The 26,479-nt window shown below is 41.7% G+C and overlaps 1 protein-coding gene across 1 annotated transcript in view; it reads left to right on the plus strand.

The window, feature by feature from the left end:
- Nucleotides 1-24,692, plus strand: part of LOC124290479 (protocadherin Fat 4-like) — a 40,627-nt gene extending 15,935 nt beyond the window's left edge. Inside the window, exons 3-20 of the mRNA XM_046727188.1 lie at nt 122-352; nt 4,007-4,515; nt 5,991-6,177; nt 9,321-9,741; nt 9,846-10,039; nt 12,650-12,877; nt 15,780-15,985; nt 16,505-16,691; nt 17,131-17,551; nt 17,930-18,123; nt 18,602-18,838; nt 20,080-20,318; nt 20,475-20,661; nt 21,003-21,560; nt 21,854-21,968; nt 22,818-22,864; nt 23,870-23,922; nt 24,529-24,692. Coding sequence (XP_046583144.1) covers nt 122-352; nt 4,007-4,515; nt 5,991-6,177; nt 9,321-9,741; nt 9,846-10,039; nt 12,650-12,877; nt 15,780-15,985; nt 16,505-16,691; nt 17,131-17,551; nt 17,930-18,123; nt 18,602-18,838; nt 20,080-20,318; nt 20,475-20,661; nt 21,003-21,560; nt 21,854-21,968; nt 22,818-22,864; nt 23,870-23,922; nt 24,529-24,615 — 4,301 coding nt within the window. The 3' untranslated portion in view covers nt 24,616-24,692. The remainder of the gene's footprint in view (nt 1-121; nt 353-4,006; nt 4,516-5,990; nt 6,178-9,320; nt 9,742-9,845; nt 10,040-12,649; nt 12,878-15,779; nt 15,986-16,504; nt 16,692-17,130; nt 17,552-17,929; nt 18,124-18,601; nt 18,839-20,079; nt 20,319-20,474; nt 20,662-21,002; nt 21,561-21,853; nt 21,969-22,817; nt 22,865-23,869; nt 23,923-24,528) is intronic.
- Nucleotides 24,693-26,479: the final 1,787 nt, after the last annotated feature.

The following is a 26,479-nucleotide window of genomic DNA, read 5'->3' on the forward strand; positions in this document are numbered from 1 at the left end:
CTGTCGTTAATACCATGAATACAAACTGTCTTTGTTTGGATTAAACAGCGACTGACTATGTCCAATAGGAATAATTATAACTCCACAAACATTATCAATTGTACTAATTCTTCCGATCTAGGCAACAAAATGATTGATAATACGCTGGTATGCACCGACAAAGACCTTGGTAACAACGCCGTCGTAGTTCTGAACATCACGTCTGGAAATGATGATAATGTATTTCGGTACGAGGGTCAAGAACTGTGGGGGTCGCCTGACCAGCTGGACTATGAGGGCCTGGACACAGTGGGGTACAAGTACACTCTAGTGGTGGAGGCCATGGACTCGCCTGACGAGGGGAACCGCAACAGTGGGGTTTTTATCGTGATAGTAGAGGCAAGTATATTTGGTAGGTTTTGTGTATGAAACAGCGTTTCTTCTTCCAGAAGGACGATTTCTTGAAAGAAAAATGACGTCTTGACCAACAGTTTTTATTCCATCAATGACATGTAACGGATGCTTTAAATCATGTTATAGCCTCATTTAAAAAGTCGGTATTGTGTCAGAATCTTTACATGTGTATCAGTCTAATGCGTATTCCCCAACCTGTGAAGTTAATACCGACTGCTTTCCTAGTCCAATCCATGCTTGTACGGTATCCAATATACTAATGTACGGTATCCAATATACTGATGTACGGTATCCAATATACTAATGTACGGTGTCCAATATACTGATGTCCGGTATCCAATATACTAATGTACGGTGTCCAATATACTGATGTACGGTATCCAATATACTGATGTACGGTATCCAATATACTAATGTACGGTACCCAATAAACTGATGTACGGTATCCAATATACTACCAATATACTAATGTACGGTATCCAATATACTAATGTACGGTATCAAATATACTACTGTACGGTATCCAAAATACTGATGTACGGTATCCAATATACTGATGTCCGGTATCCAATATACTAATGTACGGTATCCAATATACTAATGTACGGTGTCCAATATACTAATGAACGGTGTCCAATATACTGATGTAGGGTATCCAATATACTAATGTACGGTATCCGATATACTGATGTACGGTATCCAATATACTACCAATATACTAATGTATGGTATCCAATATACTAATGTACGGTATCAAATATACTACTGTACGGTATCCAAAATACTGATGTACGGTATCCAATATACTGATGTCCGGTATCCAATATACTAATGTATGGTATGTAATATACTAATTTACGGTATCCAATATACTAATGTACGGTGTCCAATATACTAATGTACGGTATCCAGTATACTGATGTACGGTATCCAATATACTTATGTACGGTATCCAATATACTAATGTACGGTATCAACTAAACTAATGAACGGTATCCAATATACTACCAATATATTCTAATGTATGGTATCCAATATACTAATGTACGGTATCAAATATACTAATGTACGGTGTCCAATATACTGATGTCCGGTATCCAATATACTAATGTACGGTGTCCAATATACTGATGTACGGTATCCAATATACTGATATACGGTATCCAAAATACTAATGTACGGTATCCAATAAACTGATGTACGGTATCCAATATACTGCCAATATACTAATGTATGGTATCCAATATACTTATGTACGGTATCAAATATACTACTGTACGGTATCCAAAATACTGATGTACAGTATCCATTATACTGATGTCCGGTATCAATATACTAATGTACGGTATCCAATATACTAATGTACGGTATCCAATATACTAATGAACGGTGTCCAATATACTAATGTCCGGTATCCAATATACTAATGTACGGTATCCAATATACTAATGTACGGTGTCCAATATACTAATGAACGGTGTCCAATATACTGATGTACGGTATCCAATATACTAATGTACGGTATCCAATATACTAATGTACGGTGTCCAATATACTGATGTACGGTATCCAATATACTAATGTACGGTGTCCAATATACTGATGTACGGTATCCAATATACTACAAATATACTAATGTATGGTATCCAATATACTAATGTACGGTATCAAATATACTACTGTACGATATCCAAAATACTGATGTACGGTATCCAATATACTGATGTCCGGTATCCAATATACTAATGTATGGTATGCAATATACTTTTGTACGGTATCCAATATACTGATGTACGGTATCCAATATACTAATGTACGGTATCCAGTATACTGATGTACGGTATCCAATATACTAATGTATGGTATCCAATATACTAATGTACGGTATCCAATATACTAATGTACGGTATCAACTAAACTAAAGAACGGTATCCAATATACTAATGTACGGTATCCAATAAACTACTGTACGGTTTCCAATATACTAATGTACGGTATCCAATATACTAATGTACGGTATCCAATATACTGATGTACAGTATCCAATATACTAATGTACGGTATCCAATATACTAATGTACGGTATCAAATATACTACTGTACGGTATCCAAAATACTGATGTACGGTTTCCAATATACTGATGTACGGTGTCCAATAAACTACTGTACGGTATCCAATATACTGATGTACGGTATCCAATATACTAATGTACGGTATCCAGTATACTGATGTACGGTGTCCAATAAACTACTGTAAGGTATCAACTAAATTGATGAACGGTATCCAGTAAACTACTGTACGGTATCAACTCAACTAATGTACGGTATCCAATATACTAATGTACGGTATCAAATATACTAATGTACGGTATCCAATATACTGATATACGGTATCCAATATTCTAATGTACGGTATCCAATAAACTACTGTACGGTATCCAATATACTAATGTACGGTGTCCAATACACTAATGTACGCTGTCCAATATACTAATGTACGGTAACCAATATACTGATGTACGGTATCCAATATACTAATGTACGGTGTCCAATATACTAATGTACGGTATCCAGTATACTAATGTACGGTGTCCAATACACTAATGTACGCTGTCCAATATACCAATGTACGGTATCCAATATACTGATGTACGGTGTCCAATATACTAATGTACGGTGTCCAATATACTGATGTACGGTATCCAGTATACTGATGTACGGTGTCCAACTAAACTAATGAACGGTATCCAATATACTGATGTACGGTATCCAGTATACTGATGTACGGTGTCCAATAAACTACTGTACGGTATCAACTAAACTAATGAACGGTATCCAATATACTGATGTACGGTATCCAATATACTAATGTACGGTGTCCAATAAACTACTGTACGGTATCCAATATACTAATTAAGGTATCTAATATATCAATGTACGGTATCGAATACACTAATGTGCGGTATCTAATATGTTAATGTACGGTATCCAAGATACTGATGTACCTTATCCAATATACTGATGCACGTATCCAATGTACTAATGTACGGTATCCAATATAATAATGTATCCAATATAATAAAATGTGGTGTCGTTAGGCTGCCTTCGTTTGGCTCAGATGGAACACCGCCCTTTCCGAGGATTTTCAATTTAATCGCTTATTACAGCAACGTATCTCAAATAAAATACAAGTTATGTGTTTAATTCAGCATCAATAAATAATAACAGTTACTTCTCAAGGAAAGTATGGCTCATTCAATTTGGAAACATTTTCAACATTGTGATACCAGCACAGGCAGAGCCCATGGATGGAAGATTGTCTTTATAAACATAATGACCAGACTGGTTTCTTGCTAAATCCTTTTCTGCATTCAAATTACCTACAACGTGGGCATGATACATAAACTGAGTTTAGTTATCTGTACCATTGCTGTTATGGCTGGTTTACAGAGAGCTGAGTTTATCACTTCCAAGGCTGGAGGAAGGGTTCAGGTATCGCCTGAATAACCACAGACAGACTGTGACTCACTAGAAGTGTGTCTTTGCCAACTGCCGTGGAAAGATAAGCACTGTTGATGAGTTTCTTCATCGCCATATAACCATGGTGTTATAGAAAATCCGACTACTCTGCGACTGATGAGTACCTTGAGGAGCCGTGCCAGGAAAGAAGGCACACCAATTCAACAGATCTTCGAAGATGAGATGAGAACCTTGACCGTCGATGAAGCTGCCACAACACCCTCCTTTGCTAGCATTGATGCTGTTCTCTACCGACACCGCCGAAAGAATCGTCCACCACTCCGGAAGACCCTAGCTGATGTGTGCATAGAAGACCAGTGGGCTGAGACCAGTGACGGAAGTCAATTCCTCGCCATAGACGATGGTGTTGACGACAGAATCCTGGTGTTCTCCACAGAAGACATGATGGAGACTATGCAGAGTGCCGACACCCTATTCATGGATGGTACATTCTGTTCCTGTCCAAGCCTTTGGAACCAGCTGTATGCTGTTCACTGTCTCTCTGGTTCCACCATGTTCCCCGATGCGTTTGCCCTAATGCCTAATGGACAAAGATTGACCTACATCGAGCTGTCCCAGCAACTGAAGAATGTTCTCTATACTGTAACAGGTTCCGATCTAGATCCATCTACCATCCAGACCGACTTGAGCTTCTACTATAAATAAAATATGAATACAATCAAGATTGTGTTATGTTATTGTCATGGGCAAGTCCATTTATAAATTAGGGGTGGTCTGATTTTTGTCATTCTGCCTACACTTTTATCATGTCTGTAGGCAGAATGAGAAGTAGACAGAATGAGAGTAAACCGAATTGGCTGATCAGAGAGATGGCACTTTGCAACGGTGGCGGTATCCTTATGTTTGTGCTGGTATCTTTCGCAAAAAGGAGTCGTAAGATTAGGGGCTTATTCCATATAAGGCCCCTTTATAAAACATGCAAGGGTAATATAAAGGTTATTTCTTCACAAGAAATTCCAGTGGCAAAAATACTGTTGGCTAGATCTAATGCAAACATAACAATATTGCAAGACCTTCGGGCTCGACAAATGTAATATTCTTCATCAGAGACGTAGCAAGATAGAATATGGAGATCCGTCAACTTACCTGCGGGAGAAGTTATTTACCATCAGTACTAAACGAGGAGGGCCCATATAAGTCCAAACCGCCTCCGTGGTGCAGTGGTTAGAGCGTCCACCCGGAGAGCGGAAGGTCGCGGGTTCGATCCCCGACCGCGTCATACCAAAAGATGTTAAAATATGGTACTTGTTGGTCCCTGCCTGGCGCTCGGCATTAATTGGTACAACAAGGACTGGTCGGCTCGGAGTCAGTATAATGTGTCTGAGTGGGGAATTCATGCTTTACTGCGGCATGGTATCTCAGTGGGCTAGCACTATAAAACCAGCTTCAGTCTGGGCTAGTACAAGCAGCCGCACATACACATACGCACGCATGCACATCGTCATATGAGCGAAATATTCTCAAGCACGACGTTAAACCCAATTTCACCTCACCTCACCTCACCATATAAGTCCATCTAAATTCCAGAATGCACATATAAACCACGAACTTAGGTCAGAATACAAAAGTAGACTGATGGTTTCAGACTAAATCTGGAGCGCTGTAAGGTCGTTCAAACCTCACAGCCACAAATACTTATGCTGCGCCTGTCCTGGGTTATCCTCTTGGCGTTGAAGAAACGAGACGAGTATTGCAGCCTTGTCGAAGAATCTGTAACATCATAATACTAGTAACACGTACACTGTTGTCAGGATCCCCAATGTTCTCGGTGCCCTTGGTTTGGTACATCCTGGTCTCTTGACGCAGATCAGGAGAGTGCCCGGGCGCTCCACCGGTAGCACAGCCAGACACTCTGGGTAATGCAGAAGGCTGCAGTGTTGAGGAGTCTCCGCACTCTAGCTGCGGCATGTTTGAAAGATCGAGAACCAAAGACTCGAGTACGACAAAAACCTTCGTTGTGCAAATGGGCCCAGTGATTGCATTGATAAGTCAGATAGGTTTACTCGTACGTCGTTATTTATACATTTACCTGTGCTATGTGGTCTTCTGCTCTTCAGATAACGGGTAAAAATGAATTTGCCCCTCACTTCACATCACCAGTACCAGATAGCTCGGCAAACTTTCCAGAGGAGACAGTGTCTGAGGATACCGCACCTGGGACAATTATCATCACCTACGCAGCTTCAGATGACGACCACGGCAACGACGGGGAAGTACACTATGAGATCGTCTCAGTTACATCAGGTTGGAATGAAATACATTGCATTCAGACGAACCTGACGGAAATTACAACATTTGATATATGCTGAAACAACTTTACTTTGCATGGCTGTACCAAGTAGTCATCGTTGAACTGGCATATACATATGGATAGAAGTATTCTACCCGCAAATTATCAGTTAACCCACTTATCCAGCTCATTTCATTTGCATCACTAAACTTCTTACACGGCCTGGGGCTTGACCCTATTTTTTGTAATGTCCACCTAAAGTCTAATCCATAAGCTTGTGATCTTTTCTCCCTACCATGTATTGTGTGTGATACGATAAAGACGTCATCGCCCTTTAATAAGTAACACCATTCACGTTATATTTATCAATGTAAAACCACCGTCCTTCATTCGCTTCATTTTGTCTCCTTTCAACATAGAATAATGATTTTGGAACAGACTGTTAGTTAAAGGGCCACTGATCCAGAGCAATTTCCGTGGACTGGTTATTGCTTTTGTTGTTTTTCTCCAGTGAGTACCCGGATGATATCCCAGAATTCATGACTGGTTCGTTACCTCTGCTGCACCACCCTCATGCGCAATTGGGGAGCAGGACAAAAGCCACCCTGACAAAAACCACCCTGACAAATGCCACCCTGACAAATGCCACACGGACAAAAGCCACACGGACAAATGCCACCTTGGACAAATGCCACCTAGGACAAATGCCACCTAGGACAAAAGCCACTCAGTTATTTTACCATTACAGAGAGGAAAATTCCCACCGTTATTGACTTTAATGTTGATTTTGTTGTAAAATTATGTAGACTTTGATGACTAATTTGGTTTCTGAAAAAAAAATATTCCCTTTGATAAAAATGCTGACTTTGATGTAAAATTTTGATTTCATAGTAATGTTGACTTTATAAAAATGTTAACCTAAATGGATGCAGAATTTGATTTACAAATAGTTTGACCTTGAATTTGGTGAGAAGCCTGATATAATAGCATTGTTTTGAAAGTAAGGCTAAGTAAGTACATGGGGAGTCTTGGGGAGAGTAGTGAGCTTGGGTTCACTACTAGTCAATCTGAATGTTGTATTAAATGGCATTATTTTGATAACAAATGAAAACATTTTAAGTTTAACCATCTGCCAGTGGTTAAAAATGTTAGGACTGAAATAACGAAGTCAATGTACGTCTTTATATTTTGTCTTATAATCCTAATTAGTTTATTATCATATTTGTATGCATTTTGAAACTTAATAAATGCACACGATCTGCTTATACTAAGTGAATTTATAACATGACTGTAATATCTAGACATCTTATAGATTGCCAGCGTGTATCATATCACACACACGCCCTAAGTGCGACCTAGTGTATGTTGTCTGTCACATTACACTTCACGGGAAAAAAAATGATTCTGTTGAATGCCATAACAAATAAATAAAAACAAAATGCAAATATTAAAATTAAAACAGACTAAAGTTATAGCATCAATATCAGGCTATTACCTTGTTCGGGGAATGTATCCATCAATATCCACATAAAGGAATGAGATGCCATTTATCTGCAGCTGACAAAGTATCCTGTTCCATGTCATGTGTCTTTTAACAATCTAAAATGCGAAAAAGTGATCTATCGTTTCCCGTTTTTCACATTGGTGTATAGTCCCATTGGTCACCCAAGATAGCACGGGCGGTGGGGTAACCTAGTGGTTAAAGCGTTAGTTCGTCATTCCTCACATGGGTACAATGTGTGAAGCCCATTTCTGGTGTCCCCCCGCCGTGATATAGTTGGAATATTGTTAAAAGCGGCGTAAAACTTAACTCACTCCAAGATAGCACACCTGGCAACTAATTGCATGATGTCCGCCATTCTTTAAAAAAGTAATTTAGTTAGCCAATAATGAGCAATCAATCATTGGCGGTTAATCCTTTGAAGGAGGGACGTTTTTACAACGAGACTTTACGACAGGGTGTATTCAGTATAGATTAGTAAATCTACATACATAAACACTAACTTTTGACAAATCCGCTGTGCAGGATAAAAGCAATTAATCAATCAGCGTGTCATCGGTTAATCCTTTGATCGATGTTTGTTTTGTAACTCAGCTGATAATTCCTCTTACTGCACTTCCATGCGCATATTACATAACATGTAATACATTTGCCACATCAGACCTCAATTTATAATGATGAGTATTATACCTGTTATAAATTCATTAACTGACCATCAAGTGAATGATGACAAAAAACATGTGCAGGTTTACCACCAAACAAGGGTTACAGCAAGAGAGTAGTAATCGCTGTATTTCATGTAAGCTTGATTGCCTGAAAAAAAAAACTTATGGGCTATTTTGAGGATACAAACGGAACTTCATTCTTACATAAGAAATATATATAAGCATTTGCTGTGTACTTAGTTCAAAACTGTAAATACCCATGTACCTAAGTAAATTTCAGATTTTGTTAGCAATGGCAAAGTGGGGTTGTTTAGTTTATGGATTCAAATATATCAAATATGTGTTTATTTATATCATAGCATACGTAATAGACATCATATTTTTAAAGGATTAAGTATCGAGGTAAAAAACACAGAAATAGGATCAATCACTATAACATCGAAACATTTGAAAACCTGCAAAAGCCTACACTGCTGGGATACTTTATTACAATCAGACAAGAACTACCGGGGATATTTTCAAATAACGGCATCTGATGGGCATCCACCCTTCCTAATGTCCCACTGATTAGGTTGAAGAAATTCTGCCAAGGTGGACAGTAGCCAAGTCCCCGTGTCCGTCACGGTCGAGGGAGCAGGGGCTGACCAGTTTGCAGCTAGGTTTCGTAATTAGACTGTTGGCTGGAAACATTAATCGCTCTGGATCAGTGGCCCTTTGATATATTTGAGTTGGAATATTTATGGCCCATGCAGTATTGTACCTTCGATACTTCATTGAGCATTAAATATGCATTGTTTGTGTTTTCCATCATAACCTCCCTTGCCTGTTCGTTACAGAGTACGTTACCTCGGTACACTGGCTATTCCCCGTGTCTGTCACAGGTCATTCTGAATCCTCTCCACATGAATCGTCGTTCTTGTTTGTATGTATAGTGCTGTCGTTAGGGTAAAACAGCTTGCACTCAGTCACCCAGACACATATCTGTTTCCAGATACTGGAGCTAGCGAACCGAACATCTTCACGATCGATGGAGACAGTGGGACTCTCATTCTGTCAGAATCTCTGGACGCCGATTCCGACACAGGCGGTGTGGCCTACTACAGCGTGGTGGTCAAAGCCGTGGACAGTGGTGCCACGCCCCTCGAAACCCAAGCTACACAAAAAATACTACTTGGTGGTGCCAATGACAATGCTCCTGTTTTCATTAACGTTGACAACGAGGTGTTTGTCGACGAAAACGCTAGTCTGAATGACGTCGTAGTTGAATTGACGGTTACGGACCCAGACGGTGACAGCGTAACAATATCAGCAGACGGAGGGGACAATACTGTGTTTGGCATTGATGGTAACAACATCGTCGTTCTTGGTACTCTGGACTTCGAAACTAGGACATGCTACTCTCTGGACATAAGGTACTGCAGTTACATAAATCATAACAGTCTTATTGTATCACAATATATTTGTGCAGGTTGTGATAACAGAGTTACCTTCTACTGAATACGAAAAACTCTTTCAGCGCCAGTGACGGTACCTTCAGCAACAATATTTATGTGACGATCAAAGTGAGCAACGTGAACGACGAACCCCCCACCATCAGGGCGATAAGCAGTCCGAGCATGATGGAGGAGACGGCAGTGGGGACGGTGCTGCATGGCCTGTACACCACCATTGATCCTGACGTTGGCGATACAGTAACGTATTCTCACAGTGGTGGGTGTAATTGTCGCTGATCCTGCTGCAAATGTAGGCTACAAATGCCGATATTTACTTTCTAGAGTAGTATGAAGTATAGGTAAGACAGGAATCACCTCAGATGTGTGTGGTAATGTTTGGGGACTATGGAGACATGGAACTTTCTAACCTTGATTTCACATCTTTTACACCCTGGTCGTTATGCCTTCGTGGCTTAGGTGTGCATCAAGAACTAAACCTTGCAAGTTTACACACAACTTGATACATGCAGTAGCGTTGCTACACTCTGTCAGTGTCATACTCGTGATTAAAGAATTACCGATGTAAAAGTATACATGCTTCTTTGGTGTTTGCATTTCAATTTCGAGGTACAATCTACAACAGAGTCTGCCCTGTTTGCCAAGATTTCATAGAGATTCATAAACACATGCTCTGTCATAGTATCGCAAGGTAACAATCACTGGATTGTCTGGTCCAGACACGATTGTCTACAAACAACATTGTACAGATGTAATACAGCTGAGACAAATACATGGCATGATGTAGTCAGTTTTGTACAGTTTACTCTGCAGAGATCTGTTATAACATGATGTAGTCAGTGTTGTACAGTTTACTCTGCAGAGATCTGTTATGAGATGATGTAGTCAGTGTTGTACAGTTTACTCTGCAGAGATCTGTTATGACATGATGTAGTCAGTGTTGTACAGTTTACTCTGCAGAGATCTGTTATGACATGATGTAGTCAGTGTTGTACAGTTTACTCTGCAGAGATCTGTTATGACATGATGTAGTCAGTGTTGTACAGTTTACTCTGCAGAGATCTGTTATGACATGATGTAGTCAGTGTTGTACAGTTTACTCTGCAGAGATCTGTTATGACATGATGTAGTCAGTGTTGTACAGTTTACTCTGCAGGGATATGTTATGACATGATGTAGTCAGTGTTGTTCAGTTTACTCTGCAGAGATCTGTTATAACATGATGTAGTCAGTGTTAGTACAGTTTACTCTGCAGTTTACTCTGCAGCGTTGGATATGTTATAACATGATGTAGTCAGTGTTGTTCAGTTTACTCTGCAGAGATCTGTTATAACATGATATGGTCAGTGTTGTACAGTTTACTCTGCAGAGATCTGTTATGACATGATGTAGTCAGTGTTGTACAGTTTACTCTGCAGAGATCTGTTATAACATGATGTAGTCAGTGTTGTACAGTTTACTCTGCAGAGATCTGTTATAACATGATGTAACAGTCAGTGTTGTACAGTTTACTCTGCAGAGATCTGTTATAACATGATGTAGTCAGTGTTGTACAGTTTACTCTGCAGAGATCTGTTATAACATGATGTAGTCAGTGTTGTACAGTTTACTCTGCAGAGATCTGTTATAACATGATGTAGTCAGTGTTGTACAGTTTACTCTGCAGAGATCTGTTATAACATGATGTAGTCAGTGTTGTACAGTTTACTCTGCAGGATCTGTTATAACATGATGTAGTCAGTGTTGTACAGTTTACTCTGCAGAGATCTGTTATAACATGATGTAGTCAGTGTTGTACAGTTTACTCTGCAGAGATCTGTTATAACATGATGTAGTCAGTGTTGTACAGTTTACTCTGCAGAGATCTGTTATAACATGATGTAGTCAGTGTTGTACAGTTTACTCTGCAGAGATCTGTTATAACATGATGTAGTCAGTGTTGTACAGTTTACTCTGCAGAGATCTGTTATGACATGATGTAGTCAGTGTTGTACAGTTTACTCTGCAGGGATATGTTATAACATGATGTAGTCAGTGTTGTACAGTTTACTCTGCAGAGATCTGTTATAACATGATGTAGTCAGTGTTGTTCAGTTTACTCTGCAGAGATCTGTTATAACATGATGTAGTCAGTGTTGTACAGTTTACTCTGCAGAGATCTGTTATAACATGATGTAGTCAGTGTTGTACAGTTGTTGTGACATGATGTAGTCAGTGTTGTACAGTTTACTCTGCAGAGATCTGTTATGAGATGATGTAGTCAGTGTTGTACAGTTTACTCTGCAGAGATCTGTTATGACATGATGTAGTCAGTGTTGTACAGTTTACTCTGCAGAGATCTGTTTTAACATGATGGAGTCAGTGTTGTACAGTTTACTCTGCAGAGATCTGTTATAACATGATGTAGTCAGTGTTGTTCAGTTTACTCTGCAGAGATCTGTTATAACATGATGTAGTCAGTGTTGTACAGTTTACTCTGCAGAGATCTGTTATAACATGATGTAGTCAGTGTTGTACAGTTGTTGTGACATGATGTAGTCAGTGTTGTACAGTTTACTCTGCAGAGATCTGTTATAACATGGTGTAGTCAGTGTTGTACAGTTTACTCTGCAGAGATCTGTTATGAATACAGAAAGGGTTTTGTCGCTTCTATTTATCTGTACGCCATAGGAACACACCCTCGAGGTTTTCTTGATTCTTCCCAGCGTTCATGTCGCCAGATAAAGAGATTGAAGTGCCATTTTCACAACTGTAATGATAGCAGCCATAATAAGAGAGATATTTGGTACATGTTTTTGTAGTAGCGGCTTCAACTCGTACTTGCTGTTTGGGCCACAATATGACACTTTACTCATAATGACATTCACAGGTACAGATGCAAGCTACTTCAGTATAAGCGACGGCGGAGATCTTCAAGTTGCTCAGCGTGTAGACCTTGAGGCTGGTACTTCCAGCTTGAGTATTGATCTGACTGCGACAGATGCGGGAGGCAACGCCGTGACGGAGTCGCTTACCATAACGGTAATCGACGTGAATGACAACACCCCATCGTGTGACAAGGAGGTGTATGAACTGGAGCTGGAGGAGGCATCGGGAGGTATGGCAGGACTACCAGCTGCATGAAATAACTGTGTTCATGGATATTACACTGAATACCACACATTAATGTGTATTTTGGTAATATTCTTGAGAAGGCAGTAGATTGAGTTTCGTTGGATCTAAATATGCGAACATATGCCTCGTCATCATGCCATGTATTGGTCTGTAAGAATCACCACTGGTCGCGCATGCTCGGCTTGTTTCAATGTGAGGGACAAAATTAGACTGAAGAAACTCATTCTGTCCAAGGCACGTGGGACGAAAACACTGGCTGCCCTTCATGAAATGTTTGTAGTTGTTTCCTCTGACAAAGCCTCAAATAACAGAGCCATTTAATTTATATGTTGCATCAGAACCATTGTTGGATCAAAGAACGTGGTGTAAGTGACATATAAATAGTACCACATATATATAAAACCGGTATGTACATTCAAGACATCCTTTGGCTTGACTTTAATACCTGAAGACATTCACTGTTTGTACTGTGTCCCAAGGCTCCATTACAATCCGTATAAAGAGTTGGTCACACCGCTCTCTAATAGATTAACAATATTCCCTAACACTATCAAGCAGTGTGCGAAATAGTTTCCAAATCTTGCTAGCCAATCTTTTACTATTCAACAAAATAATTCACTTGCCCGAAATATGAATGTAGAAACTAAGCAAAAGATTACAAAATTAAATAAGAATAAGATATTGTCATATTTCATCATTAAGCTGCTAATATGACAAACATTTCTATCAGGCCATAATCTTGGGTGATTTACAAGTGTATTATAACTTCGGAGAGTGATTTATTTACAAATGACCCCATGAAAATTCACTAGCCAGTCAGGCCAGTAACTGTGAAGATTTTCTAGCCCGGCTGGAGTTTTACTAGCCATGTGCTAGCGGGCCAGTGGTTATTTCGCACACTGCTATCAAGGAAGGACTTTCTCTATATATTTCTATGCAAGTGGAAATAACACCAGATTCTCAAGAATTTGCCTGATTTGTTACAATCTCAGAAACGGAGTTTCCTCAGAATTCTGTTCTGTCCAAACGTTTGATTTTTTTACTTTGAACTTTGTACACCACTACCCCACAAACTGACAAACTTTGGGAATCCCTTGATCGACGGGCATTTGTGAATAGACGTAGTGAGTATAGATGTAGTTAAATTTTCGCTTCAGTGCTTCTTAACAATATGTCAGAAATGAAATCAAATCTCAGAGTTTACTGAGGAAATAATAATGGACCGCCATTGGCAAAATGTACGTAAAGTTTTAGGGTAAAAAATTTAGACAAGAAATCGACATCCTCATGAACATGTGCTATCCTCCGCCCGGATCTGTCTCCCTGTTTCTTTATGCATACGAGTCAGAACCTTTGCTCGGGATGGAAAAAACAAAACAAGATAATCTGGACAAGACGTTTCACTTACTCTTCAGGTATATAGATCACCTGATATTATTCAATAGCAATCAAAATTTTCTTCCAGCCAATTTTTCTTCCATAAAACTGTCCCCTTAGGAATTAATAGGAGAGAGCGAGAGTTCACCCATTCTGTTCATCCAAACTTGAAATAGAGGGAATCAAGTGAGTACATGTCACTGTACACGTTTATTATTTAGGGGATCTATGCATAAAGATACAGAGATGATAAAACATGTCCTTAGGAACCGTTCATAGGGGCTGGGTTTATGGCTAGGAGAGCAGAGGCACTTAGTTTGAGAGAGAGTTCAACCAGGGGAGCCTGTTCTGGGAAGGTAGGGATGCACCTGAAACATATTTAAAAATTGCAGGGGAGCATGCTTACATGCCATGGGAAGGGGAATAATTGATCCTTGTACATGACATGCAGGGGGGGCACTTAGTTTGTACATGACATGCATGACATGTGGGGCACTTTAGTTTTGTACATGACATGCAGGGGGCACTTAGTTTGTACATACACATGACATGCAGGGGCACTTAGTTTGTACATGACATGCAGGGGCACTTAGTTTGTACATGACATGCAGGGGGGCACATTAGTTTGTACATGCAGGGGAGTTTTACATGACATGCAAGGGGCACTTAGTTTGTATACATGACATGCACACTTAGTTTGTACATGATGACATGCAGGGGCATAGTGTACATGGCAGGGGCACATTCACATGACATGCAGGGGCACTAGATTGTACATGACATGCTCCATAGTTTGTACATGTACGGGGCATCACATGACATGCAGGGCATAGTTTGTACATAGACATGGCGGTGGGGGAGTCACTTCACATTTGACATGCAAAGTTTGTACATGACATGCACTTTGTTTGGGCATATAGTTATGTACGGCCCCTAAGGTTGTATGGCAAAAAGTGCTGGCTTCAACTTTCCAAGAGGCAACTTTCCATTCATGTCCAGAGAGAGTTAAACAACTCAAGCCATAACTTTTGAGGTATAATCGAGTATGCTCGTTTTGTCCAGATTACAAAGAGCGACATATTACTTCTGCACAGAATTTGTTCGATCAAGATTACCACATGTCAGCTGTTAATAAAGCTTTCAAAAAAGTTAATGGGAGACGTGGAGGAAATTTCCAAATATGAAGCATCTGTGAAATAAATAATCTCCGATGCAATAGTGATAGTGATTCGGACAATGATCATGATGTAGTCGGACTTCTATTTACAGCAGATATTTCCTGTGAATGTTGGGCTTGTAACTCTTAATTAGTATTATCTAGTTATCATTTGTCTATGATTCCCTGCATGTTTCTGTTTCGTCTCATGTATTCTGAAAAAGATTACCCAAGATAACTGAAGCAAAGCGTTCATGAATTCATTTTGAAAACAGAAAAAACCTCTCTAACGTGCGTCTTTTCATCAGCCGACGCCAAACTACTGGACACCATCAGCTGTACTGACGTGGAGACAAACGGGGTAACTTTGACAGTGGCAGAGGGGGTGATCCAGATGGGGTGTTCCGCTTTCAAGGATTGGAGTTGTGGGGAGCTGCCAACAACATCGACTACGAAAGTCTCGAGACAACGGGGTACAAATATTACCTCTCAGTTGCCGTGACTGACGAACCGTCAAGCACACCCGCCAACACCGGGCATATTCTGGTGATAGTCAAGGTGAGACAGGCCGCACGGTTTTGTTCACTTCATTTCGTTAAAACATTCTCTGTGTAAAAATTAACTGATTGAAATAAAGATAATAGATATACATGTGTTTACCCCAAAAAAACATTCGTGGAAGTTTTACCTGATGTTACGGTCAAGTGAAATCGTGTATATCTGTATATCTTCTACAGATGAAAGGTGTACTTCTCTGTATGGTCTTCAAATTCCATGTACACAAATGACTTTCCAAGATATGCGATGTGGTAGTTTAATTTAAACACAATCTATTCACACAGGCGTGAATTAATATAGCTTTCACAGTGGCACCTCTATCGTCTTTATCCGTGGCGCTCATCGAAGCAGCATCACAAAACGTCGGTTTTCCTGCAGAAATTACAATTTTAAGCTTTAACGCTCATGGCGGAGGTGCTAATTCAGCCTTCAGATTTCATGTTGATGCATGTTGGACGGGAGGCATGAACCATAGCGTCCAATAATGTAATATACATGTATAGCATTTCTATGTTTAAGGTGACGGGAAAGAACGAGCACACCCCAACGTGGAGCAGTGCTTCCCTGGACGGTGCGGGCAACCTGCTGGGGGTCACGGTGTCCGAGGACGCTTTGGTAGGAAACACCGTGACGAGTTTGGCGGCTTCTGACGATGACCAGGGGCCTGATGGGAGAGTCGGCTTTGAACTTGTGTCGGTTACATCAGGTACAAATGTCTCTCTTCACATTTTACTGAGCTTTCGTCGATTCTACAATCACAATGGTATTTGTAGAATAACACACCACGAGTCTAATTGATACGTCGTAACTCTATTTGATAAAGTCTCGAGACAACGGGGTACAAATATTACCTCTCAATTGCCGTGACTGATGAACCGTCAAGCACATCGTAACTCTATTTGATACGTCGTAACTCTATTTGATATCTATTTGATACGTCGTAACTCTATTTGATACGTCGTAACTCTATTTGATATCTATTTGATACGTCGTAACTCTATTTGATACATCGTAACTCTATTTGATACGTCGTAACTCTATTTGATACATCGTAACTCTATTTGATACGTCGTAACTCTAACTGATACGTCGTAACCTCTCCTCCAACTCCTGCTCCACGGAATAATTACGATTACATCTTCCAGATACCGGTGCTACGGTATCGGACAAATTCTGGCTCGACCCTGAATCCGGAGACCTCATCATTGCTACACTACTAGACGCCGACTCCACCACAGGAGGCGTGACCTACTACGACGTTGCGGTAAAAGCCCAGGACGGCAACGCCACGCCACTGGAGGTCCAAGGAAGTCTGAGAGTGACAGTCAACGCGGTCAATGACAACGCCCCAATTTTCTCTGACACTGAGTTTATAGCCACTGTTCCAGAGGACGTCACACCCGGCTTCACCGTCCTAAACCTGTCGCTAGACGACGTCGATGGTGACACTCCCACATTGACTGTTGTCGGTACATGGTCAAGCCTCTTCAAGGGCGAAGGGGCGAGCATTCTGACCAATGGTAAACTTGATTATGAGACGGAAAAGTGCTATTCTGTTCAAGTAAGGTAAGTCTGTTCTTGGCCGTGACGAATGAAAATTGTGTATTAAGCCCCAATTTTAACCAGGAACTTAATAGCCACAATAAATGTACATTTGGATCTCAAGTATACGGCTTTATCCATAAAGCTCTGTGTGTGTCTGGCTGTCCACCTGCACATTTATTACAGACATTTATATGTAATGTTAATTCCAAGTACATAATACATTCCCAATATCTTTTTCCCGATGTGACATTTCATGAAAATTACATTTAATAAAATGTACACCTAAATATTTGAACAACTCTTTTCACTTCCAGCTAATAGTTGTAATTATCCTTCAACACTGTTTTACGCATGTGTCAGAAACACACATAATTGCAACGGTCATTCTGCCACTAACAGGGCATCTGATGGCGTCCACACCACGGATCACTTTGTGACCATTCAAGTGACCGACGTCAGTGACGAACCCCCGGTACTCTCTGTGTACGCTGGGGTCACGGTGTCGGAAGAGCTTCCTCTAGGGGTTATCATCGGGGATGTGTTCAGCGTTACTGACCCAGACACAACCGAAACCTTCACATACAGTATCTCAGGTTGGTATACTGGTAGTGGAATACTTGTAGCAATATTGTAGTGGTGGTGATGGATCATGAGGCCTAAAGTCAGTAGTAGTAGTAGTAGTAGTAGTAGTAGTAGTAGGAGGAGGAGGAGGAGGAGGAAGAGGAGAAGTAGGAGGAGGAGGAGGAAGAGACGGAGTAGAAGAATGAAGGAGTGAGTTTAGGTTTCCGCCGTTTTTAGCAATATTCCAGCAATATCACGGCGGGGGACACCAGAAATGGGCTTCACACATTGTACCCATGTGGGGAATCGAACCCGGGTCTTCAGCGTGACGAGCGGTCGCTTTAACCACTGGGCTACCCCACCACCCCGGAGTAGAGGAAGCAGACGTTTCCCCATATATATTAACGCGAACAATCAATTAACTGATTTACATTGGACGCGTACGTATATAACATCGCAAACATACCTAGCTGTGAGTAGTGTACGTGCTCAACTTCATGTTCCTGTCAGGCTCACACAGCAGCTTACTGGACATTAACGAGACGACCGGGCACCTGTACATAAGCAGCAACATCGACCGGGATGGGGGAGTGGCCTATTTGGATGACCTGTCCCTAACAGTTACGGATTCAGCTGGCCTCACCGACACAGCCGCCTTCAGACTCGACATTACCGACATCAATGACGTGACCCCAGCATTCTCCCAGAGTGTATATTCTGTCCAGACAACTGAAAACAGCGCCTACTGTATGTATACTATTAAAAACAAGAAACGCATAACCCAAAAATCTATTGTAAAGATTTGTATTCACTAACATGTGTAACTCATGCACAAATAGACTTTAGTACAGTTAGTTTAGAAGAAGGAAATGTCTATACAATCAAGTTGGTAATTTTAGATAATCCGTTCACAAGTTTCGTCAACTTTCAAGGTAGTGTTAATACCTGCACGTGCACGGATAACAGTTCTCACACGCCTTGTCATAGACTCGATCAGACGTTGTACAACTGCCTGGGGAATCCTCCGCCACTCCTGCAGACGTGCAGCTAGCTCCTGGAGAGTTTGGGGTTGTCGTTGACGGAGACGGGCTCTCACACGTGGCAGTACGATCACGCAGATGTATTACCCGGATGTACCCATTTTGGGCTTCAGTGGTGACTCGAGGTCTTCCTGTACGGGGATGGTCGTTTGTTGTGCCTGTTTGGTTGTAACGAGCTGCAAGCCGTGATATTGTGCTCAGACTAACATTCAGACACATGGCAACAGACGATTGGTACTCTCCAGCCTGCATTCTCCCAATAGCGATGTCAAGACGTGGCCTACTGATTTGGGATTTAAACTAAAAGCGAATGCCGATTTCCGAAAATAATCCGGCTTTTTATATCCGGACACTGTATGCTCTTTGCTGCACAATTTTCACATGCAACATGTTGCGTTTTGGCGATGGCTTTTTAATTTTTGTAAGAAATATCATCAAAGTCAACATGTCCAGGTAAAGTCTATTATTTTACATGTGAAATTGTGTAAAATCATGTTAATAATAATTCATTTATATAGCGCCTAGTATCCATCTGAGTAGTTGCTCTCTGGTCGCTGTAATCACAATCTGATGATTATTACCCCACGTTCACACATCCAAGGACTCTCCGAGCTTGACGTTGTTTAACTTCAACTGATTCGTGACCCGAGCTCTACCCGCAGGACCACACACCGTCACAACACTTTTGTTACATATTTTGACGATTGTTTGAACATAATAGGTAATTAATAGATATTTAAAAATACAAAACACCTATGCGTTTCTTTTTTTATCGTATATATAGAACAACCCAACATTTGATAAACGTTTATATTCGTTCTTTTATCTCTATTTGTTTATGGTAAAAAGACACTACATGTATATTATACTTGTCATGGCACCCACGTGCTTTAATCTTGCAATTTATAAGAAAAGGTAAAAACGACAACATTCGTTTCATTTTGTCAGCAAAACTAGTCCCGCTCTCTTGTACTGATGACGACTCGGGTATCAATGGCGATGTGTCTCTCTCAATTCCTGCTGCCGACAACCCTGATGGCATCTTCTCCTTAGTTGGGTCTGAAATGTATGCTGACGGTAGTCTCATTGACTATGAGACAACATCGTCCTACAGCATCACCGTCCTGTGCGTGGACTCGGCGGGGTCGGTGACGGCCAAGACCGGGGTGACAGTTGTACAAATCCAGGTTGGTGCTCTGTACTCTACACCAGTTCCAGTAAGTAGCTAACAGTTTGTCGCGAGGGGTCACTCAAGTGGAAATCGTACGGTTAGTTTGTTTGCTGAATATGGATACAGTGTGTTTACCGTTTCCAATGGAACGACTACTTTCTCACTGTTTAAGGTTGTTGGTGATAACGAGTTCGATCCTGTGTGGGATACGATCGTTCCTGACGGTACCGGGATGTTTCCCGGGGTGAGCATCAGTGAATCTGATAGCCCGGGAACACTTGTTCAGACGTTCAGCGCAACAGACCAGGACGAAGGAGTCGATGGCGATGTCACTTACGACATCATGTCTATTACTTCCGGTATGGTGTGCTGATGTTTTCATTTAGTCGAAACTGTTATAAAATCAATAGTTAAACGCTATACTTGTTAAAAATATAATCACTTTGCAAATGTATGTATGCGGATTGCACCATGCCATCGTTAGATTCCTGTTTGTATAGTACGATTCCGAGCTAGTATCTTAGACACTTTGGTGGGATATGGTTTTAACAGGGACACGAGGAACATGACCTTCAGACAGAGGTGGTAGGACGATCGCCTCTGGGACGCTGCCTGACCGCTGCTCTATAAGTGAAGGGGATACCTGATGTAATTACCACTTTCTTCATGGCCGTTTACTTGTATCTTGTTTACTTGTTAGCTGAGTCTACAGCTGTTGCCGATCTCTTCAAAATGGACAAAGATATGGGAACGCTCACGACTGCGGTGAATCTCGACGCAGACGTCGACACAGGAGGGTCAGCATATTACGACGTGAAGGTTCGTGCGAAAGATCTGGGTCCGTCAAGCCGAGAGATGACCGGCACAATCCGAGTCACAGTCAACGATACTGACGACAACGGCCCCAAATTCACACAGCAACTATTCTCGGGAGCTGTCCAGTGTTCAAATGCTATAAACGACGTTGTCGCTCAGGTGACAGTTGGAGACGCCGACAGCACTGTAGGCGCTAGCACCTTCTCCCTGCCGGAGGCTAGTACGTTGTTTGCTGTCGACGGATCGACGGGCGACGTCTCCTTGCTGGTGGCCCCCGATACTTTAGCCATGACTGAACTGCGACAGTTTGTTGTTGTGAAAGCCACAGCCAGCAGCAATACTGCTTTGGTGGACACAACAACCGTCTACGTCAGTTTTGATTATTGCGGATCCACGACCACTGCCACCACAGAAACCACCACGACTTCTACAACAACACCAGGTTTATACCATTTCTCGAACCCCTTATATCTTGCGTAATACCTTATATTGTTATGAATAGCATTGCCACCAATATAATGACAATAATCATAGTTGGTAATGGTAGTAGCTGCAGTAGTAGTAGCAGCAGCGGCAGTAACAGTAGCAGTAGTAGTAGTAGTAGTAGTAGTAGTAGTAGTAGCGTGCAGTAGTAGTGGTGGGAATCGCAGTAGAAGTAGTGGTAGAATTATCATTACTAATAACGTGTGTACGTACGGTATTTCTCGAGTTTGAGTGTATGTACTTTGGCTGCAGCTCCTCCATGTCAGCCGGGTGTGGACACAGAGGTGATAGCCCTGGCAACTCTCTGTGCACTGATGGGAGGAGCCGTCGGAGTTGCTGTCTTTCTGAATGCCAAGAGTATAATGGCGTAAGTGTTTATGATCACAATAACAGCTCACTTCCCAGTATGTTAGCAATGGCTGGTATTTCTTCATATGTTTCAATGACATGGCTCGGGAAGTATTCAATAGTCACAAAATGATCCCCAACATTTTTCAAAATTTAATAGCCTTCATACATACTGCCCCCACACATGAAGTAACAGTTTAGAACCCACGGGGTCGAAAGTCGATAAATAAATATTACTGTATTTTGTATCAAATACTATTATTAATCATAAAGAGGTCGGTTGTTGAAGCGAAACTGAGATCGCCACTGTCTGGTTATATCGTCCACACGTAAAGGGACAAACGGTGTTTATTTTCAGAGGTACAGATAAGCTGCGTATCTGCGAAAATTACGCAAATATTTATGTGAAAACTTCTATTCAGTCTATTGCGTACAAGGTTGCTTGAACTTTTGTAAATACTCTATTAATGTGATCTTACATGCGTACACACAAAAATGTCAAATCTTAGCTTGCGTACCAGTGGATAGATAAACTAACTGAAGTATACTGAGAGGTTCTATCTCAGCACATGAACTTGACAACTTGCAGTCTTTCTTATCGTTTCTCATATTACAGATCAAATATAAATAACAAACATTAACATTTAAACTTTACTATATTTTCAAATTTAATGGAAAATGGCAAAATACCCAATTGAGTTTGAGTGAGGTACAATTTATTTGGTTACTCAAAGTAAACACAAGGGAGTACATAACTCAATGACCCAAAAAGGTATCTGTAGCTCTGATTTTTATTAATGTGCCTGGAGACACTGTAGAATTATACGTCGTCACTGTCACTCTCCATTTGGTTGTATGCATGTTTCAGAGCACGGCCATCGTCTGTCCAACCTTCCCTGCCTAAAAAAGGACAAGGTAAAAACAGTCCCCATCAGGCCTTTCTTCTCTACATTATATCTAGGAGTTTCTTCACTGCGTGTGTTCAGCTGAGAAAATGCACTCAAAGGAGCACAAGAAACACAGCTTAATAACCAGACGATGACACACACGTTCTCTCTGAACCTGGAACCTGCTGTCATCACAACATAGGCCTGTTCTGCCATTTATAAGAGGCACATGCCGACTGTAGCCTCGGACATCCATGAAGACGTATACCCAGAGAGGCTCAGATATAATGGTGGCCCTGTGGTCTGGATACAATAACCAGATTGTCAGTATCTCTCGGGGCAGTTGATGCTGATGACAGTAAAACAACGGTTCCCAGCAGCAACGTCGGTGTGGTCTGCCTGGACCTGTCCACTGTCTGACTTGTCTGTCTGTCACTGAAAACAAGTGATCGTTGCACGAATGCAATCAGTTTGACCACTGTCGTGGCCAGTTCACAAAAGCCGCATACCAGTGACCAGCAAATATTTTTCTGTACCGGTTAAGATCCGGGTTAGAAGTGATCCTTGCTTATCGGTTTCTCGTGTTCGTTGACTTGGTTGATGCATGTCATCGTATCCTATTTGAGTAGAGAGGTGCTCGTGATATCAGTCAAGTACAGTGTCCTGGTCCAGACCTCTGTCATACAGCTTGAGCATTGTGTGGCGTTACACTATAACTGGGTGTATCTGTCACCATTCTGCTGTACACTCCTTATGCGTTGTCGAATATTGTTGATTGTTGTAATACCCGTACGCCTAATACAATCACGATGCTCGTAACGCTTCCAGTTGTAACGAATAAACATATTTTATATGGAATTAAGCAAACTAAACCAACTATTTCATCTTCAACAGTGTCTGTTGGTGTTATATGAAGAGGGAACACTATTTCGGGTTCGGGTTCCAATCCGAATATTTATAAATTTGATTTTACTTTGTTTCTCTTGCATGTTGGTCAATCTTCCTGCTTCACATCTATGTATTTCATTCCCAGGTGATCTTGAACGTCCTCTGGAAACGTCGAACAAAATGGAAGTGGAAGATCTGGTACTGTATGCATAAGGAACTCACTAAATGACACAGTTACCTTGTGTAGATGTAAATAGTTGCCATCGTTGTTACTGCAATTTCAAAACTGAATAATAAAGTTAACGGACCGTGTTTGAACGTGTCACTAAGATTCCGATTTAATCATCCCAACAATCATCATAGATATATGGCCAACGGTTGCCCAGTTATGGCGAACTGAGCATTTAACAATGAAATAACCCGACCCTTCTACAGATGGATCCAAAACATTGCTGATCCCAAGACGGATTCTGTTTCCATATTAAATAGTCATAATAAATGACAACTGGTCAGTTTGACAAAGTAAAGTGGAACAGCCTATTTGCTGACTGACATTTGTGCACTGAAGGATCCTGCAAATGTAATGTCAAGAAGTGGAACACCACTTGTGATGATGATAAATCTTCTAGTAACATATCAGCTACAAGTTGCGCTTCTTTAATAAGGAGTGGGTGAGTGAATATTGCTTGACGCCGCATCAGCCATGTTGCAGCTTTTCGCGGCGTCTTTAATAAGGAAGCGTGTACCGAATTGCATACTGTTCGTTATGAAGCAGTGTTATTGTATGAAGGTTTTGTATTACAGACACTGGAAGACCCTGCCGATCAGTTCGTGTTTGACAGTCTTCCACCCTACTCAACTATCGGAGGACGATTTGAACAGCTTCCTTGACGTCCTCCCCCCCTCGATCTTGTTTGGTGCTGTTACGCTATCGTGCTTGAACAACTTCAGGCGATTTACACGTAATCCCGTCGCCGTGTCTAAAATCATATAAGCTCCTGTACGTTTATGTTTACACATATAATCACAACGAATGCCCTGCCCTGTATTGTTTGCGTCTTGCGGAGAACCTTAACGCTAATTCACTGATCCTCCTTGGTCATGTTTCTTCCTCAAATAGGAACATCGACGCCAAATGTTTGAACCTCTTGTTAGAGTATCCCCCCCAGTTAGTTGTACCTGACTCGGACCATCAGCATGTACCCCTCTCAGTGGTACCTTATGTCAGACCATCTAACCCTACTAGTTACCCATTCATTGTACCTCACCCCATCACCGCCCTCCCACATTGGCAGCAGCTTGCTCAAAACATCTACCCAACTGGTTGCACCTAGCTCAAACCATCTACCCGACTGGTTGCGCCTTCATTGTACTTCATCCCCTTACCACCCACCCTTATTGGCATCATCCAGCTTAAACCATCTACCCAACTGGTTGCCCTTTAGCTCAAACCATCTACCCTTCTGGTTGCACCTAGCTCAAACCATCTACCCAACTGGTTGACTTGACTACGTAAGCTCAAACCATCTGCCCAACTGGTAGCACCTAGCTCAAACCATCCACCCAACTGGTTGCCTACCTGGTTCAAACCATCTATCCTACTGGTTGCACCTAGCTAAAACCATCTATCCTACTGGTTGCACCTAGCTCAAACCATCTATCCTACTGGTTGCACCTAGCTCAAACCATCTCCCTACTGGTTGCCTACCTAGTTCAAACCATCTATCCTACTGGTTGCACCTAGCTCAAACCATCTATCGTACTGGTTGCACCTAGCTCAAACCATCTACCCAACTGGTTGCCTACCTAGTTCAAACCATCTACCCAACTGGTTGCCTACCTAGTTCAAACCATCTTTCCTACTGGTTGCACCTAGCTCAAACCATCTATCCTACTGGTTGCACTTAGCTCAAACCATCTACCCTATAGCTAGTGGTTGCACCTAACTCAAACCATCTATCCTACTGGTTGCACCTAGCTAAAACCTTCAACCCCTACTGGCTACACCTAGCCCAAACCATCTACCCTAATCGGTTGTAGCTACAAACCACCCACCCCTACCGGGTGCACCTTGGCTCAAACCATCTTCCCCTACTGGCTGCACCTTAGTTCAAACCATCTTCCTCTACCGGGTGCACCTAACCTCAAACCATCTTCCCCTACTGGCTGCACCTAACCTCAAACCATCTTCCCCTACTGGGTGCACCTAACCTCAAACCATCTTCCCCTACTGGCTGCACCTAACCTCAAACCATCTTCCCCTACTGGCTGCACCTAACCTCAAACCATCTACCCCCACTGGCTGCACCTAACCTCAAACCATCTTCCCCTACTGGCTGCACCTTAGCTCAAACCATCCTCCCCTACAGGCTGCACCTTAGCTCAAACCATCTTCCCCTACCGGGTGCACCGAACCTCAAACCATCTTCCCCTACTGGCTGCACCTAACCTCAAACCATCTACCCCTACTGGCTGCACTTTAGCACAAACCATCTTCCCCTACTGGCTGCACCTTAGCTCAAATCATCTTCCCCTACTGGGTGCACCTAACCTCAAACCATCTTCCCCTACTGGCTGCACCTTAGCTCAAACCACCCACCCCTACTGGCTGCACCTTAGCTCAAACCATCCTCCCCTACAGGCTGCACCTTAGCTCAAACCATCTTCCCCTACCGGGTGCACCTAACCTCAAACCATCTTCCCCTACCGGGTGCACCTAACCTCAAACCATCTTCCCCTACTGGCTGCACCTTAG

This window comes from Haliotis rubra, unplaced genomic scaffold (genome assembly GCF_003918875.1).
Source record: "Haliotis rubra isolate DU_JTF1 unplaced genomic scaffold, ASM391887v1 Scf467, whole genome shotgun sequence".
Lineage (NCBI taxonomy): Eukaryota > Metazoa > Mollusca > Gastropoda > Lepetellida > Haliotidae > Haliotis > Haliotis rubra.